Below are 15215 nucleotides of genomic sequence, written 5' to 3' on the forward strand. Positions count from 1 at the left end.
TCTGCCACTGCATCCTCCTCTGGTTGCTCCACCTGTGTAGTGAGACACTTGGGCAAGCATTAGCATTTCATGCATTTTACATTATCTTTGCTCTGTGTTATCTCAATGATGTTGGGCTATCTTCTACATAGGTTTTCCTGTTCATCCAAGTGTCAGTTGTACTTTACTTTAATCTATGGCTGAAGACTGTTCACAAGCCTATTTTGCACGTAACCAGGAGGAAGTTCATGAATCTGATTTTGTGACAGGCTACAATTTTCTTTCGCTGTAGTCACCACCTAAAGCTCATCATTAAAGCTTAATCATCATCAGTGTTGTCATCATCACAAGGTTCTTTTATCTCTTTCACAAGATAAAGGCTTTGGATTAGATTTTTTATCTGCGTTGTGTTTTTTTTTTTTTTTTTCAATTTAGCTATTATGTATAGCTATTAGAGGACTCTACTGACTGGCCGTTCTGTTTATTTTCTATCTGCGTTGTGTCTTTTCTTTCTTCCAGTTTAGCTATTGTTTTTTATTTTGATCTGTAAGCGAAGTCTGAGGGAGGAAAAATGTTTGTTGAGCTCAATCTCTCTTAAATTTTCTACTCAGGTTTGGTCAAAAGTGCCATTTTGGGGAAATTGGAGAAGACCGTCATTAGCAGTAACTTTAACCCATGTTGTAACAAATTTGATGCTGTCAGCACCAGAGTTATTGCACATATACTTAACAGGACCGCTCACTTCTCTCTCTCGCCTTCTACTAAAACAATTTCCATTTTCTTTCTATAAACTTACTTTTACACAAAACAGTAACACACAACAAAAAGGGAATAACTCCTAGGTATTTGGGAGAGCTAATCTTTCTCACTCCTCCTTGCAGGTTCAGCACCGAGGCAAACGGATTGGTAGTTGAACAGGATCACAGGACTCGAACCTGGTCTTTCCTATTCTGATAGAATCACAGGACTCAAACCTGATCTCTTCTATCCTCAGTTTCTGAAATAGAATCACAGGACTTTAACCTGATCTCTTCTATTTCGATAGAATCACAGGACTCAAACCTGATCTCTTCTATCCTCAGTTTCTTAAATAGAATCACAGGACTTTAACCTGATCTTTTCTATTCTGGCAGAATCACAGGACTTTAACCTGATCTTTTCTACTCTGGCAGAATCACAGGACTCAAACCTGATCTCTTCTAGCCTTAATTTCTTAAAATAGAATCACAGAACTCTTCACTGGTTTTCTACTCCAGTAGAGTCGCAGGACTTTTATCTGATCTTTTCTATTTTACTTATTTTTACTACCCCTGTCACCTAAATGCTAAACCTACTTGAAAGAGTGGGTCTGATTCTGAGGCTAACAAAAGCAAGCCGCCCAAATCCTAGAAGCTTTTAAACACACACACAAGAAGAACCCTTTACAGTAATTCCCCTTTTTTTTTTTTTCTTCACAACCATACAGCAAACTTACATAAATCTAGGATGGCGTCAACTTCTTTGGGACTCCAGTTTCAGACCTCCAGACAACACACAGCAACAGCAATTGGGTTTTCAAAAGGATCCCTTACCTCTTTAAGAATTTGGAGATTCACGTCGCTGGTGTGTCCTTGGTCTGGAAAAGGAGTCTCCGTGGAAGTATGTTGCCATCCGGGTCACGGCACCATTTGTTGAAGAAAATCACAGTAGTCCAATCTAGGAGTTTGCTGTAATGGTGTGAGTTTATTAAAGTGTACCGGCACACTGGTGAACTGACCGACACAGAGGGTATCTGGTACGGTGAGCTGACCAAGAGCAATGTCAGGGGGAGACCTTTATACAGTGAGTACAGACAGTATGTAAATAGGTAGAGAACAAAAGGTGAGGGAAGGTATTGTACGACAGTGATCAAGGTACTGTAAGGCAGTGATCAGGCAGGGTGCGGTTCCAAATAGGAACAAAGACATGGTAAGTGTTCATGTGCATGCCTAAAGGATTGAATGCTGGGCCCATCCTGTCGTCTGGGCCCGTCAATTAGCTGAATCAATCAGACGTCCTGAATCAATCAGGAAGTCTGAGCCACCCGAAATGTGTATTTTGCTTCCACAGCGTCGAGAAGAGCGTCTCATCATGAATTCAGAGAAGCGTCTCAAAGAGGTTTCTAAATACGGAGACGGCGGCAGTGGACACTGATTCTAAGGCTGGGGCGCCGCGTGGCTGTTTGATGTAATTAGCTGCTAACAACAAACGGGATGCCGCTTTGATATTGCACCGCCAGCTGCTCCCAGGAGACCAGATACCACAAAGTACAACGTTCACCTATGTAAAGTTGTCTGTTTTGCAAAGTGGCTGGGCTGCAGTGGTGGACTGAATTCAATCCTGTGTGATTGCTTTCCTATTGAGAAATTTCAGTGGGCATATATTTGCAGCACATGGGGGAAAAAATGTCAGTTACCTAACAGCCAACAACAACAAAAAAAGAATCATAATAATACACTTCATTACTCCATTCGTAGTTCATAAAATATGCAAGGAGTCACTAATTTGTTATCAGGTTAATTATCTGTGTTTCAGAGCTGCTGAGGCGTTCACTCTCTCAGATTAATGAATTATGACTCTTATTTACTCTGGCTGGCTCACTCCACCAGTGTCAGAATCAAGCACAGTGCCTCTGGGCTGTGATGAGAGGAGGCAAACCCAAACAGGAAATAGTTTAAAAAAGAGGGATGCCAACGAGAGAATACGTCTACAAGTGCATGAATTCCAGTTTCGATGCGTAACACAGGATCAAGAGCTTCATGTCAGCTGCGCGGCGCCGTGATAAAAACCAGCTACATCCTTGTGTCAGCTGTTATTAAGTGTTTGTGTATAACTTTGATGTTTGTGACAGAACAATGTGTTCCATGTCTTTCCAAAATAAAAGTATTTGAGTCATTGCCAGTGGCATTAACACAGAAAAGGATGTTTATCAGTTTGACTCCCATTACAGCCAGGTTACATCACCTGAACCCAAACCAATAACAACACAGTTTTCTCGAATATGGACTGTTGTTTATGAAATAGTGAAGCATAAAATCCTTTCATATCCAGTCTGATTCTCATCATACAATCATCCACTAGTCATCCGCTGTATTTGCTATGCAGAGTAAATGTGTCTGCACTGAGAGAATGCACTGCACTGTTTCAGGACACTAAGGTGAGTAATACTGGAAGAAAAACATGCAAATGTTGTTTGAATGTAAAAGGTCCAACCGTAAGCTGGTGGTGAAGAAATGACACCCAGCAAAATCATAATGTCCCACAGTGACACACTGGGTAATCACCTGCCCGTGGCCGTGGATTTTACAGAGGGCGGCGTTAATTTTGGCAGTTTGTGGTTATTTGGTGTGTAACCTTTACTGGTGATATGGTAAAAGAAAAGTGGCAAGCTTTTTGGGGACATTGTATGCTGGTATGTGCACGGCTCATTCTTTTATTCATGTTCCCACGAGTCTCTAATATGGGCTGACAGTGATCACGTCATTCATTTTATACTTCATTTTTTATTTTATTTTATTTTAGTTAACCTTTGTTTATATACATACTGACAGATATTTGTGCATCCTGTAAGAGTTAGTTTCTCTCTTTCACAGAACAGAAAATACCAAAAATAGAAAACACCACAACCAAACAGCTGAACCAAATATTATACTGTATAAACCAAATATTAAACGGTATATTTACCCTGAACATGACACTTAAGGAAAGTAGATTATATAAGATTGTGTAAAGTCAGTTGTATTAAGATTAAATCATCATCCCTGAATATATATACCTTTGTTCATATGAAGCTCTTGTTAAGGTGGTATTAATGTGTTTAAGATGGTAAGAATGGCTTGGTGTATTGGTGTGTAGTGTATTGTAATCTGAAGTGCTTGCATCTAACCTCATCCAAGTGCTTCACCTCGAACTGTGTATTGACTCAGTCAATCAATAAGTCACTTAATCTGTCAGTTTTTTGATCAGTTTGTTGATCCACCAACCAACAAATGAACCAGTCAGTCAGTCAGTTGATAATTTAGTTGATCAGTCAATCAAAAGAGTGCGATGCAATAAAATAAACTTACATCTCACATAACAAACCTCTCATACTATTTTTTGCGATTGCATGCGAGATCTGAAAACACTGAGCCTGCATATCAATTAAAGTGCATTCCATATAAAACTCTCCACATTATCCTGTCTCTCTGAGAAAGCTCTGTGTTTTGTAAAGACAGCAACTGTAGTCATGTTGGATTGCAATCCTCGCTGTTCAGTAAAAAGAAATACATCACACTGGCTCACCGTTCTCGTTGCCCAGGTGGAAGTATCCATCGACCAGCGAGGCTCCGTTGTTGAAGTGCTGGGTCATGTGATCCAGCCAGTTGGCCTCCACTCCTTTGACCCCCTCGTCGCGGTTTTGAACCCGCAGCGGCACCTTGACAGTGTAGTACTTCACGTGGCCCTCTCGGACGGCCGGGTGGTTGAACAGCGCCAGCAGCTCCACCCCTGTCGAGAAAATGACACCCCGCCATTGATTTAATCGTAAGGGCCGGGGCTGGTGAGATACTGTAAAACACAAAACCCCACCACTGATTTAACATTGTAAGGGTCATGGCGATAAAACCTCTGTTGAAGTGCCACGTTTTACTGCATGCTTGTTGAACTCCTGCTGTACTTTGGCTACAATCCAAACAGCAACTTGGCTCCATTCATAAGGGGGTTTTCTCTCTTTTCAGCTGCCAGGACTTGAAGGAACGGCCTGATAAATGGTTGGTCGAGTTTTGGGTTAAAATAAACTACTTTTTTCCCTCTGTATAACATTCTGTGAAGAACTATCTGTAGGATTGATGTGGAATAGATACACGATGAATGTACATAAATGCAACATTAACCATGCACACTGGGCAATCACTGAGTCCATGGGAAGTCCATTCATTTCCTACAGAGCTGAGTGACCGGGGAAACTGATGTGTGGCGAGACAAGAGGGTACTTTGCCAGCAGAAGTTGGCCACGATGACCGTGAAAAGCTGAACTTTTCAAAAGCCAATCCAATTTGCGTGCATCCTTGTTTCCAGACTCGTGATTTCATATCACAAACTATAGTTCCGCCCGGCAAGTGCGACATGGATAAGAAATCGATTATTGTTTGACTGAACTGTGTGAGGAAGTAACACGACATGAGGAGGATGAGGCTGTGCCCTAGACTCGACGCACAAACACGCTGAAAATCCCTTTCAAGAAAGTTGGATGCGTCTTCTCTGCAACACAGTTGCCGCTTTCAACAATAAACGTGAAGTGAATCAGAAGCTATTTGACCATATTCATGCAAGATATTATGCTGAAATTCCTTTTAATGTGCTCCAGAAGTGATGTAACACTGTTGATGGCAAACATAAAAGGAACCATTTTATTGTAACCGAGTTGATTCATAGTATAACCTTGAATAATGCATAAAAAGCTCTCGAGCTAGTTCTTGTTTACATCAAGCAGAAATATACATAATGCAGTGGGCCTCAGGGGGGAGAAACAAGCTTGGAAATATGCCCACGGTATGTCAGTGGCACTTACTCATATCGTACTAAATTACTGTGGAGAGAATTTTATTTATTGTGATGTGAGTGAGTGAGAGATTTGCTTTCCTTAGCATGGAGAAACACAAAATGGGCAGCAGCAACTCAAATCAAGCCTGGTAATATTTTGCTCTTTCTTTAGAATGCAAATGTCGAACTGTCATTCCCAAGTGAACCAGATGGACGGGCAGAATGTGCCGCACTGCCACCCACCCACCCGTCCACCCACCAACACACACACACACACAAATACAAAGGCACACACTGAGAGACAACAGACACACTTCAAGATAGGGGGTTGAGGTTGAGGAAGAGGAGGGGGGGCTGATGGGGTCGGAGGGGCGGGGCGTTCAGGGTGGGACGGGGTGGATTGAGGGGATCACTCGCTTCAGTTTCTCCTTCAGTCCCTCTGTCCGGCAGGCGCCCAGCAAGAATGAATCATTTATAACCGTTTTCTTTGCTGGCTCATCTGACTGATGTGACAGCTGGCCACCAAACTCCCTAAATCTTGTCATTTGTCGCTCTTGAGAAAAGTAGAATCATAGTAGAATGTTCAACAACCCCGTCCCCCTCCCACCTCCTCCTTCCTCCTTCCTCCTTCCTCCATGTTACCCGCTTTGCTACGCTGACAATATGGCAAACAAATCTTGGACAACACGGCGCAGAGATAACTTCTCCATCCGACATGTCACCGGCTGCCAAAACAACATATTTCCTCGCAGTGAATCATTTAAACAATTTCAGCGATTCAGATGAGATGAATTGGCTTTAAGTTGCTGCGCGGAAGCAGGATGAGATGATTTAGTGCCTCAGCCGCCGTGGCACCGCTCTGTCCCGCGAATGCTCTCTGTGCCCCCGTCGGCTTAAGGGCAGGTCATGGGGATTGCATTTGAAAAATAACGTCGTTTCTCCTAACTGAATCATAAATGCGGTAATGCTTCGGGTTACGGCTGCCGTTTTCCGTAATCACAACACAATTAGGTACGAGGAAAAATCCAACCAAATTCGACACAGCTGATTTTATTGCTGCAGAATCGGTTGTTATAGACACTGGTCAGATTGCTACCATTCGTAACAGCGTGACATAAACAACAGCCAGTAGCAGGAAAATGGTGTGTGATCTATGTTAGCAGTTACTGTATTACGACGTAGAATTGACCATATATTCCGGGAAATTTATTTACTGTCTAATTACACCATGATTATGGCGGTGAGGCTGCTGTTGTTTAGGGCAGGGGAGATTCTTTTTAACCTTATTTGGCTAGGAAAGATGTGCTGGACATGCAAACCATTTTCTTTCAGCAGCCTCACCATCATATGGAGTTATAGTTGCAGGCGTCTACTGTTTTTTTTTTTTTTTTTTACTGAGCAGCTCTGGAGCAGTCGGGGATAAAGTGTGTTGCCTGAGGGCACCTTGAGGATACTTGTTGGGGATGAGGAGAGCATGTGTCATCATTTCACCCACCCAAATTTTCCAAGCCTGGATTCAAACCAGGGACGCGCCAGTCGCACGCTCACCGTAAAACCGTATATGAAGTATGCACTCTGAACATAAAAAAAAGACAGTTTACTATGGGAAAATAATATGAAATACAAAAGATGTAATGTAACTTCTGCACGACTTTGCAAGTTCAAAACCAGGTGAGAAAACTGTTGGCTTACGTGACACTGTGGATAGATAGATACAGGTCAAATCTATCGCATGCATTTTTAAAAAAGAATCTCTGTGGCTTGACTACATGCCTGATGTGACTGTTTACAGTTACCATGGCAACAGCAAGGGCTGCGGCAAAGCAGAGTCTTGCAGTCTCTCGGGAGTGTGGATAGCATATGCGTATAAGGCTCGCTGAATGAGAAATAAAATGTTCCTATGGCACTAATGTCCTTCAGAACAGCAAATGATAATAGACATGCCAGAGCTCCCCATTCAGAGAGGCAGGGGTTTGGTCTTGTTGGTTGCAAACTTACTGCCCAAGGGCATTTTGAAGATGGCGCGCAAGTTCTATTATTTAAAAAAAAGAGTCACTAAACAAGCTAAGACAGAGGAGAAATGTTTTATTGACAGGGCCACAAGGTTACAGAGGTGGCACTATTACTTTGATGACGCCTTCATTGACCAGTAGGAATTTCAACAAGTCTCTCGTCCAGACGCCCCAAGCCGCTCTTTAGTAACTTTGCCACGGTGGCCCATAATTAGATAGACAGATTACTTTATTAATCCCCAAGGGGAAATTTAAAATGTCACAAGCAGCAGCAAGGAAAAAGAAATACATGACAATGGAGAGAAAAACAACACAAACACAAAATCATCGGACACAGAAGTGAAAATACATAAAAGCACACAGTGATAATGGATAATAAATATATTGATAAAATGTGCGTATAAAAAAAGTTAAGTTAAAAGAGTTAAAATAATTAAGATAAACAATAACTTTTCACAATAGAAACAAGTAAGCAGGCTGATTGCAACCGAGATCGTCAGTGACGGGGTGATGCATCACATTGCAAAACACCAACAGTGGTTCGCCATCTGCTTTTTTGGCATCATAACAGAAAAGTGATTTTTGAAAGTCAGAAATCTCAGCATCCAGCCAAGTAGTTGCTGAGTCACTAGTATTACTCAGTAATACCACAAAGTCCGGCGGATACATAGTGGTGATTTTATGCCACGGGGCTGTAGAAATGGAACTTAGTGCCCCATTAAACAAATATTTACGGCTTTACTTGAGTGGGCTCAAGTCTGACGTGTCCACATCCACACTCACACACACACAGAGGGACACACATACCAAAAACTATGCATCACCCGATATTAAGCCCTTTGAACTTAATCGCATGAAGTCACTAGCTCATCAGCAACAGATAAGCCTTTCAGAATAAACTCTGTGCAGCTAACCGGCATTTTGTTGTCGCTGGCGGGGCCGGCTAACGAGCAAATGAGCGCATGAGCATCGTTAGGACGCTGAAAGCAAGTTGCTTCAAAGGGCTGATCTGATGGGAGACCGCCTGTCCAAACAACCACGTCGGCAGCAATAACCCTGCCATGGTCTTAACAGCGCGGCTTTCCAGCTCGAAATGCCATCATTTCATCGTCCGCTCCCGTAATCCCAGCTGCTGGACACTGATCCCGTCAGCGCTCAGATAACATTGATCGCAGGATAAATCCAAGCAGCCGAAGCGTCTCCCCCACGCACCCTGATTAAGATGCTGAAGATTTCGGACTGATAGGCGTCAAGAGCACACCTATGAGAAAGCTATGATTCTCCCATTTTTTTCTGTTTACCTCACGGTGTGTGTCGGTGGGTTTGGTCATCTGATACCACGATAGCAAAGTCATAATCGCTGCGCCGTACGAGCACGTTTCTTTCATTTGAAAGTGCTGAATTGCACGCCAGTAATCCCCTTTTTCCCTCTAATTCTTTCAGGTTTCATGATCCTACATGGTTTTAGAGCTATAATTGTGTATGTAGGAAGCATTTGTGCATATAATAACCAGCACTGTGGCTGCGATCCTGACATCCTCCGCTGTCTCCAGCATATTACGTCTTGTCGTCCCACTGAAATCCCTGCTTTTTTTTTTTTTTTGCCCAAGCAAACATTTGAATCTGCAAACTTATTGGGCTCCATTTCTACCCAAATCTTCAATCAGCGGGCGGTGTTTGTCTTTGGACCGTAAGCCGCAGCATTTGGCCGGCTTCCCTGCCGGCACTTGCGCGGCGTTCACCTTGAGCTCCGAGGATTACGGCGCACAAGCTAGCGGTAGCTCGAGCTAAGACTCTCGGGCCTCCTCAGCAGACAGGGCATTAGCAAAGAGGGACATGGGAGCTTGGCGCTCTCTCCTGCACCATGGTTGGCTGCTGCGCCGGCGGTGTTGGGGGATGAAGGTTGGGGGTGGGGGGAGGTGGGGGGGAGGTTAGTGAAGCCGAGGGAGGTAGAGGATTATCTCGCTGCAAAACGCACTGTAGGGAGGCCCAGATGGACCAGTGGGCTGTGGTCTGCTGTGGTGCCAAGTGTGTGTTACTGTGCACACGTATAGACACGCAAACACAGAGCGGTACACACACACACACACACACACACACACACACACACACACCAAAGAGTACATTCATTATGCATCGCCTAATATTAAGCGATTTGAACCTAATCGCATTGCACGGCATACTGTACACGCTGACACACACACACGGGCGGACACACACATTAACACCCACGCCAGGAGGTGTGTCCAATGCACAGTTTGCACATTCTACCGACACATATCACCGATAGGCTCTTTTTCTAAATGTGCAGGAGAGAATGTGAAGGGAGGTGGGGGTCTCCATCTGTTAATCCGAAATGCTCATATAAAGCCCAAACTATAAAGGCCCATGCTAATTTCAACTACATTCACACAGAAAATGGGACCATCATGAATAACTCATAGAGGTGTAGCCACTAGCAGTATACTTCTGGGCAGACAGAAAATGAGCCATGAAATGTGCGGTTTCTGAAAAACCCGACAAAACTGTTGTGGTGAATTTCACAGACTCTCTGCTTCACCGGCTAAGTACGTGTGTGAATTCGTATGCACCACGGCTATAAGAAGATCCCCTTTGTGTAAGGGATAGAGAGGATTATATCCCAAGGCAGCACATTGTTGTGTAACACTGAAGCAATGTGTGTAAATGACACCTCCGCAGTTGCCAAGTGTTTCAAGAGGAATCCACGGCGACGCGCCATCCTTCATCGCCGAAAGCCACGGCTCTAAACTGAGTCGCAGCGCAAAAGTTAGTGATGAGGAATCATAACCTAAATATTAGAAGCTGCTAGTCTGAATCTCTCCAGCTGGGAAAATCTGGGTTGTAAATGCTCCCCTTCTACCTCAACAACTGCGGTTTAGGTGCTTTTGAGCAAAGCATGCATCCCCCAGCTGCTCCAGATCCAGCGGTAAGACGGTGATTGTACAAGACAGCGCTCAGGTGTAAATACGTATAAATATTGTAAAGCAGGGTGTTACTGACACAGAGAGTACGTGTTCAGGCGAACGTGGCGGCTCTGAGAAAAGTTAAAACAAGGTCATCCGTCAGCCATGAGCGACCAGCGACAAGACTGTCTCTTCTCCAAATCACAAATCAGACTGGTGGGGTCGCAGTGGTGCCCCGTGTCCCAAAGCCATACCACAAATTAACATTAAACAGTACCCAGATAGCAAAAGTTGTTGAATCAACATTGATTTATGGTCAGAAATGTTGATTTTTGGTTGAATTTTGGTTAGGGTTAAAGATCAATGGTGGATCAACCACTGAGAAGATGAAAGGCTGAAAAGATATCGTTGAATCAACATTGTATTATGGTTGAATTTAATGACTGAATGGCCAACACTGAATCAATGTTGAGTCTATATTGTAGATAGGGTGTATATTGTAAATAGGGTTGCCAACTGTCAGGCAGACAAATAAGTCTTGGGCCGTCAAATGTCTACAAGACTAGCCTACCTGAAAAACACCGGGCAAACAGCTGATTTCTCACCTGTAAGGAAAGAGGAGCTAAACAAGATCCTCTGTGAATTTTATGGAGATTTAATTTCTATAATAAAGAGAATGAAATGCCGCAGCAGAATCAGCAGCACGGACAGTACCAACATTTTATGGGTACCAACATTTTAAATTAAGCACCATATGCTGTGGACAATGGATCGTGATATTTTTATCAAATGTAAATCATCTTGACACTTGTGCGTAATGTGTAAAGACAAAAACATCTAAAAGTCGCCTTTGGACAGAGACTGCAAGGAGTGAAGCAGACCAAATGTCCCTTAGCCTATTGACACTGAGAGGTAAGTCCCAGTCTGCCAGCCGCTGCCACTGCCTATATACTGAGCACTACTCTTTATAGTATACTGCACTGTGCTGTTTTTTTTTTTTTATTTATTATTAACCGGAAATGATGCAAGACATTCACTGAGGGCAGCATCATACTGTATATCTTCTACCACCCATGAACTTGAATACTGAAATATAAAAAATAGCTAGCAAACATGCATCTCAATAGATTTTTTGCATTGTTGGACTGCAGTATACACTAAGTACACACTATACAAATTGACTATATTGACATTTTTCAGTATACTGCAGTTTCATACTTTTACAGTGTGAACATAATACTCAAAACATGCTTAGAAGGAGCATGTAGGATGCTTTTTGGGGCAGGGCTGTGGCCCTCGAATTTTTAAATGTTGACAATAATTATAGAATAATTTAGTGAATACTGTGTAAAGATACATGGCTGTTTAATGGACAGACGCTACATGGTCCAACACAATCAAACAAAATTATCACTGTTTCCAAAAGATCAAGATCAAGACCAACTTGAAATGGCTGCCTCACATGAACAAAATTAGTTTAACTGCGAGATTTGCTGATTTTTTTTTTTTTTTTTTTTTTTTTTTTCATGGTGAGATTTTCAAATACAGCACAACATTCAGGACTTCCACGTTCTGTGAACAGAGCCCATGGGCGGGGACTATTTAAAAATTCATAGATCTGGGCATTTTAAATGAGGTTTAGAGTTACATTTAAGCCACTAGGGGATGGACTTGTCTATACATCTATACACCTAGTTTTCATCTTTGTTTTAGGTTCAGTTGATGATGATAATCCTGGAAACCACTCACCGTTGCCTCTCCGCAGGCGGTATCTCGGCCTCTCCTTCGTCTCTCTGCCGTTGGCTTTGTTGTTATTGTGAGTCATCGAGTCGTCCTCTGTCAGGTCCTCACTGTGCTCCAGATCTCCCTCTGATACTGGAGAAGCGGCCGATGAAAGCTCGTCCTGGCCACGCTCCCCGCCAGTACCTGCGTGGTTCCCAATGTTCTCGCTCGGCTTCTGCTCCTCGCCCGGCGCTCCCTCCCCGGCCTCATGCGGGGCTTCAAGGCCCTGGTTCCCCTCTGTGTCCGTTACGTCTCCCTGAGCCGCTGGTTCCCCGTGGTTCCTGGGGCTCGAGGGGTTCGAGGGGCTGCAGCTGCCCAGGGAACCGAGCACAGAGCTGGGGCTGGAGTGGAGGGACAGGGAGGGGGTCTCTGGTTCTCTGATCCTGGTGCACGGTGCGCCGTAGGGTTCCTGAACAAAGCCCACAAACATCACTCCCTGGTCGGCCGCGTCCTGGATCTGCTGTTGGGAGCAGGGACAAGCAGCAAAATTACAGTAAATCTGACACAGAATTTCATCACTTATAGGTTTTTTTTTAGCATTCAAAGTGCACTGACAAGTTCCAGTGCTGACAGACCATGTTAATAATAATTAAAACACTCATCATCAATCATAATCAAATGCAACAGAGTCACAGAACACATATTTAAGCATTTAAATTCTATAAGATTCATTAGGACTGCTGAATCAAAAATTTTAATTACTGACTAATTTGAATTACCAATACAGAACGTCTTGCTGCCGTGCAGCTTCATCAGAGTAATGAGGCAAATTAACGAGACAGCACACAGGTATTCCTTATTAAATGGAGCTATTATAAATTGCTTCTTTATTTTTTTAGATGTTTTAAACAATTTAGAACAACTGTTTCACTCAAAGAACTGAAGTTAACTGAAGGGGTCTATGATAGATTCAATACCTCGACTTTGTGGGAGCGGCTTTTTGATAATAATACCCTTAGATCCCTTTAACACTGGCCTCAAATCCCACTACTATCTGGGACTTGAGCTCAGTTTAAACCGGTTGACTCAGAGTTTCAGTCTCACGTTCTGAACTCCTCAGCAGTAATTACCGACTCTGGCTCCGATCGGCACCGGTGTAAATGGGTCAAGCTGCTAATGTGTGACTCACGTAGGCGATGATACAGGACATGCGCCACATTTTCGGTAGGAAACCCTCACCTTAGTGTAACTTTGACTCATATGCTATTCTAATATGACAATTAAATCACCACCTTCTGGACCTTTAGAGTGTCACTGTAATGAGAGACGCCAGAGGGCTTCTGCTAATATAAAATGCGTGGTGTAAAAGTGATATAATCAAAAATGACTGCTGCTAATACACCTGCTACAACAAGCACTACTACTATTGTGACTTTGAACCCCCAATTCCTTCATTTCATCCCCGTTGCATCGATAGTCGCCCCAGTTCTGAGCATGCCCAAAATGTAAATGCAAAAATGAGGTAGAGCCAATCACACTAAAGTTATTTCCCAGGGTAAATTCAAAACTCAGACTGAGAGCAAAGTTTTGAAATTTGTCAGAGACCAATTATCTCGATCTGGAATTGTTTTTCCCACAACATTTTTCCATGGAGTCCAGTGCATCTGTTAGATCTTTTTTCTTCTTTCCTCCCTGTTGCTTCCCGGCAGCCTCTCCAATCACACAGCAGCTGATTAGATTGAAGCGGCCACAACCCTTGTCAGGCCCAGGCCTCATCCCAAATCAAGCACCCTCTTTTTTTTATTTCTGTTTTATTGTCATCTGGCATTTCATGTCAATATTGGGATTTTGCCACGGAGCAAGATTGAAACGTTAACTGTCAGAGAATGTTAATGATGCCATTCTCCATTAGCGGCGTCAGCCCCTCGCAAGAGCCAAGCCGGAGGCAGCGCCCGTCACTATCTCAAGCCACGGATAGGGAAGAGAATAAAAATCAAATCAAATTGCAGGTTATTCAGTATGAAATTAAATTGGAAAACAGTCGCATTGTTTCCAGCCATATTGTTTAATATCCATGAACGCTCTCTGGGTGCTTCCACATCATATTCCCCTTACCAATATGCTGAAATGGAATTGCTGAGATAAAAGGGAGCAACTGTTGTATCTCATTTAATGGTAATGCCAGCAGTCAGCGCGAGAGATGGATGAATTGTGACTGTCTAATGTGCAGATGATAGTGGGGGAGGATGCTGATATTGGGCTATGAAAGCTGCATTTACTTTTATGATTATTATTTTCATTTTATTTAACCCTTATTTGCCTAAGCCAGTAGCCCCATTGAGATTAGATTTCCCATTCAAGCGATACCTTGCCAGGACACCAGCAAATATAATTGTTGTAGACAAGCCACAAATAACCATGTACATGAGGGGGGGAAAAAAAAGATAAATTTAAACAGCAGGCACATGCAAAGTCAAAACGTGCTGCCATATTTGGCTCCACTTCCCAAAGGAATTGTTTAGTGGTGTTTGTTTTTCTTTCAGATGAAGTTAGAATAAATAATCTAGTGCTGGTTGACATGAGAGTTTTGTGTTCAGTAATGCCGGATAGATACAGGAAAAACATGTAAATGCTAAAAAGCAGCTGCCTTCTAAATTGTGGCATCTACATGAACGGACATGTTGCGCCGGCTCCAAAGGAACTACTTCAGGTCGAGTAAATGAGGTTTCAGCTCCAAAAGGAAACTTTGCATCACATCATCCCTCTTCATTAAAAGAATGATGGCAAGCACAAACTTGATGAAAAATATTCTGGAGCAGGCTCCCCTTTTCTACCACCAGAATATCAACAGCCCCGCAGTGAAAACCCATTTCAATTTTGACTTGAGAGCACATTTCCTATTTCCCCGTAAGTTATTAAAGTGGCAACAGGAGGAGGAGTGTGTCTGAAGGTCAAGATGAAAACCCCGGAGAGAGAGACTGAGCAAGACAGAGAGAGAGAGAGCAAAATACAGAGGGAGAGAGAGAGAGAGAGAGAG

The 15215-nt window shown here is 43.1% G+C and overlaps 1 protein-coding gene across 2 annotated transcripts in view; it reads right to left on the minus strand.

Annotated features, from left to right (window-relative positions):
- Window positions 1-15215, minus strand: part of rftn1b (raftlin, lipid raft linker 1b) — a 110278-nt gene that overhangs the window by 36707 nt on the left and 58356 nt on the right. The window contains exons 5-6 of one of the 2 annotated variants that reach the window (XM_030072469.1): window positions 12206-12695; window positions 4282-4485 (exon numbers count right to left, since the gene is read on the minus strand). In XM_030072469.1, coding sequence (XP_029928329.1) covers window positions 4282-4485; window positions 12206-12695 — 694 coding nt within the window. Of the gene's footprint in view, window positions 1-4281; window positions 4486-12205; window positions 12699-15215 lie in introns of both variants that reach the window. The other variant, XM_030072468.1, reaches the window with a different exon arrangement.

This window comes from Myripristis murdjan, chromosome 16, assembly GCF_902150065.1.
Source record: "Myripristis murdjan chromosome 16, fMyrMur1.1, whole genome shotgun sequence".
Lineage (NCBI taxonomy): Eukaryota > Metazoa > Chordata > Actinopteri > Holocentriformes > Holocentridae > Myripristis > Myripristis murdjan.